The 4,240-nt window shown below is 36.3% G+C and overlaps 1 protein-coding gene across 1 annotated transcript; it reads right to left on the minus strand.

Annotated features, from left to right (window-relative positions):
- Nucleotides 1-1,077: 1,077 nt before the first annotated feature.
- Nucleotides 1,078-3,905, minus strand: EXPA4 (expansin A4). Its single transcript, XM_086425769.1, has 3 exons — nt 3,683-3,905; nt 2,710-3,028; nt 1,078-1,748 (listed from the first exon to the last, which is right to left on the minus strand). Exons 1-3 carry the CDS (start codon nt 3,828-3,830, stop codon nt 1,439-1,441), a joined length of 777 nt encoding a protein of 258 aa, XP_086281895.1. The 5' UTR covers nt 3,831-3,905; the 3' UTR covers nt 1,078-1,438.
- Nucleotides 3,906-4,240: the final 335 nt, after the last annotated feature.

Below are 4,240 nucleotides of genomic sequence, written 5' to 3' on the forward strand. Positions count from 1 at the left end.
CGAAATTTTAGCCCCATGTTTACACGTTGTAAAATCGTGAACCGTCCATTTTTTATAAACCATTTTTTATGGGGTTAAAGTTTTGGAATGAGCTGATTTTTGGTGAGGATGATCTCCTCACCATAGAGATCATCCTCACCAAAAATCAACCCATTCCAAAACTTCTAACCCATGTAAGACAAAACACGTTTGTTAAAGTGTGTGGTAAAACTTAGGGTGCTGAACGGGACCCTATATATATATATAGGGCCCCGTTCAATAACAAACAATTTGACAAACATTTTGGCAAAACATTTTTCAAAAAATGGGTTAGAGATTTTGGAATGGGCTGATTTTTGGTGAGGATGATCTCTACGATGAGATCATCCTCACAAAAAATCAGCTCATTCCAAAACTTCTAACCCCAGTTTACAAGTTGAAAAATCGTGGACCGTCCATTTTTTGTAAACCATTTTTGATGGGGTTAGAAGTTTTGGAATGGGCTGATTTTTGGTGATGATGATCTCCTCACCATAGAGATCATCCTCACCAAAAATCAGCCCATTCCAAAACTTCTAACCCATGTTTTGAAAAATGTTTTACCAAAATATTTGTCAAAATGTTTGTTGCTGAACATTTCCCATAGATATATATATATATATATATATATATATGGGGACATATCTGAAAATAATGTAATAATAATAATAATTTTTCAAAATATGAATTAAAAATTTAAGATTGAGCTGATTTTTTATGAGGATGACCTCTATGATGAGAAGACCATCGTAAAAGATCTTCTCATCATGGCGATCATCTCACAAAAAATCAATTCAATCCGAAACTTCTTACCCATATTTTGAAAAATCATTATTTTTATTTATGTCCCATGATTTTCCCCTATATGTATAAATTATTTATATTGAAGTAATTTGAAAATTATTACATGACAAAATAATAAAAAAATATTTTTGTAGTTTTATAAATTATGTCGATTCAAAATTTGGTGTGGAACCACTTCTATTCAACATTCTCTCGTTATAATAGTAGTAAAGAGGTAGTAAATGAATTCTTAACATGTGGTGGACAAGAAATAAATATCTCAAATAACACAAATATATATATTTGATTAATATCCCAAGACTATAACATAAAAGCACCAACAATATATTGCAAACTGCGGGCTACATATTTTTGCAGCCGCTTCAGCTGACTGTTACAGTAATTACTTCTCTCATTTTTCACCAAATACAACCCCAAAAGTCAAAAGTTTCCTCTCTCTCACACTCTCTAAACTTAACTTTTTTACTTTTACTTTTACCCCCCACCTCTCCTCTTTTGCTTTAACCTCCTTCGTCATAATTATAATTAACTAAAAATAAAATAAAAATAAAGGCAGTAAATAAAATGGCGCCTAAAAAAAACGAGATTTTTTTTTTGTGGCGGTAAAATTTGAAAATTAGACTCTAAAGTTCTTGCCAGTGAAGGTTTGACCAAATTGCCAGTTAGATGGCACAATGTTCCATGAAGTAGAAGTGCGTCGATCACTACCAGTAACTCTAAAGGAAAGAGTCTGGCCCACAAGTACTGCATTTGATTGCCAGTTTTGTCCCCAGTTACGGCTCATGCTCATCCATCCTGTCTTTGATCCTTTCACACTCACACGTGTGATGTCTCCTGCTCCTGCCACGTTTGTCACCAAAACTAGGTTGAAGTAACGAAACCCGTTGATTGTGAACCTGATCCCTCCTTGCTTTCGGCATGGAACCCTGATGATTGTAATTAATAATATATTATAAGGCTAGTTTTGTAAAATACAAAAAAAAAAAAAGATGACTTCTTTGACCGTATATTTCTTTTCTTTTCTTTTCTTACTATTAAAGTATATATAGTAAATGTTTGCAATATGGAATATCGTGTAATCACGCGGAAAGGCCTTGAACGAACCATATACATATAGAGCCCTTTTCACACCAATCAATCAAAGAATTTAAGGTGGCATGGTCCCACATACATGCGCGAATAATAAATAATAAATAATAGAAAGGGTAATTTAGACAGACCCCTCTCCTTTTGATGAATATTTGAGATACCCACTCTGTGTTTTCAAACAAGTTAAATACTTCTTGACTTTGGTCTACTCTATTAGACTATTAAATGCCATGACATCAACGCTTGATTTTTCTCCCTAAAAACAGTTTAAATCAAGCTTCAAACGGCAATAATAAGATTGGATGTTTTGGAGAAGTTAAAAAGCAAAGTAATTTGGGTAGAAAAATCAAGATTGAAAATGAGAGTCTTTAGGTCATTTTTTATAAGTATATGAGAGATGACCTAGGTCAAATTGAGTATGACATGAGTTTCAAAACATAGGTGCTGCGATCTCAACTCAAGTAATAGGTTGTTAACCTCCACATTTGAAATTACCATAATACCTTCAATATTTCATTTAATCTAAAAAAAAAAAAAAAAAAAGAGGGTATTTTGGTAATTTCGCGAATTACGCATCCCATCGCCAACTTTAGCTAAGGGACATCTACTTTAACCGAAAGGGATTCACAAGGACAAAATGTATCTCAAGAAAACCAACACTGATCTCGAGAAAACTCATTTCATGCTCTTATCTTGACATTCTATTTGATCGAGATCTGACGTAAGCAAACAAAAACCCTACCTGAAAACTGACCCACAAGAGTTACAGAGAAACAACAAAAAATTAGAAATTTTTACCTTCTGTAAGAAACAGGAACGATTCCAGCGCGATATTCAGCGATTTTAAGAAACATGGGCATGGCAAGGTCGAAGTGGGTTCGAGGAGGGTTGCACCACCCACCATTGTCGTTGGGGAGAGCGTAGTTTGGAGGACAGAAGTTGGTGGCCGTAACTAAGATGGATGGGCTGCCGGAATGGCACCACCTTGGGTCATCGGCGCATTTGATCTCAAAACATGCGCCACAGCTCAAGCCGTTGTTGAACAGAGCAGTGCTCAATGCGGCTGTGTTCACGCCGTAGCCTTGGCTGTAGAGGTTGCCGTAACCACAAGCCCCACCTGTAGAGGAGAAAACGGAGTGAGTGAGAATTAGGTGGAATTTCTGACATTATTTAAGAGAAAAAAAGGCAGAATTTTAAATGGGTTTATGTACTGAAGCATGATCATGGAAACTTTGAAATGGGTTTATGCGGGCTTGAGTGGTAGAAAACAAAGCAAGAAAATGCTAAACAAAAACTTGCCACTTCTCTGATATTTCAAGTACAGAGAGGTAATTTTCATAAGCCAGGTAAGTATAAAAAAAAAAAAAAACAGAGCTAGAACTGGGTTTTCTATACCATACTAAGGATGAACTTCCAGACTTCAAGATGGGTTTCTGCAGGCTTGCATGACAGAAAACAGAGAAAGAAAATGCAGAAGAAAAGCTTGGATCTTTACTAAAGAAACAAAGAACTAGCTACTTCTCTGATATTTCAACTACAGAGAGGTAATTTTGTAAGCTTAAAAAAGAGTATTGAGTGAGGAAAGAAAGGGGTCTTCTTTCAATTTTCAGAAAATGTGAGAAAAACAGAGCTAGAAATAGATTTTATATACTCAGCATGAACTTGTAGACTTAACAATGGGTTTATGTAGGCTTGAATGGTAGGAAACAGAGAAAGAAAATGCAGAAGAAAAGCTTGGATCTTTACTACTACAGTTAATTCCATTCCATACCCATAGTTCCAGAGGCGTCGCTTCCACCATAAAAAGTGGCGTGGGCACCCTCCCAAGCACCGCCTGTGTAGACCCCAGGGATTCTAGCGTCAACGAGCGTAAAAAATAAGAGAAGAGAAACAATGCTCATTGCCCCCATTGTTGCCATGTCTCTCTCACAAAGAAAGCTCGTACAGTAAGGGCAGAGAGAGAAGAAGAAGAAGAAGGGTTTAGCGTGTGAGAAAGATGATGGAAGGAGGGGGTACTTATGGAAGATGCGAGGGAGGGGACAAATTATGACACTGCAATTAATGTCTGGAGTGGCAGTGTTGCTTTCAATTTAATGCAAAATCCTAAGTTTATTTTCTTTCCCACGTAGGATGACTTTGGGATTCGACATTATAAATCTAGAAGTCCATCCAACGGACTAGATAAAGAAAAAGTTACACAACACCTACGCTCTTACATCGCCACGTATTTACTTAACAATATTTGAAAAAGAAAAAAAAAAATTGCCCGTGACAGTGTAACAGTTACCCAACACCCGGTGCACACAATCACCTCCCAAACGTAAGCTGA

The sequence above is a fragment of the Akebia trifoliata genome, chromosome 15 (genome assembly GCF_017979445.1).
Source record: "Akebia trifoliata isolate Shusen 1 chromosome 15, ASM1797944v1, whole genome shotgun sequence".
Classification (NCBI taxonomy): Eukaryota; Viridiplantae; Streptophyta; class Magnoliopsida; order Ranunculales; family Lardizabalaceae; genus Akebia; species Akebia trifoliata.

Excerpts from the sequence above, each read along its gene's own strand:
- EXPA4 (XM_086425769.1), bottom strand. The coding sequence starts at position 3,830 with ATGGCAACAATGGGGGCAATGAGCATTGTTTCTCTTCTCTTATTTTTT. Across the intron at positions 3,029-3,682 it reads CGACGCCTCTGGAACTATGG|GTGGGGCTTGTGGTTACGGC; the intron begins GTATGGAATGGA and ends TCTCCTCTACAG. Across the intron at positions 1,749-2,709 it reads GTTCCTGTTTCTTACAGAAG|GGTTCCATGCCGAAAGCAAG; the intron begins GTAAAAATTTCT and ends TACAATCATCAG.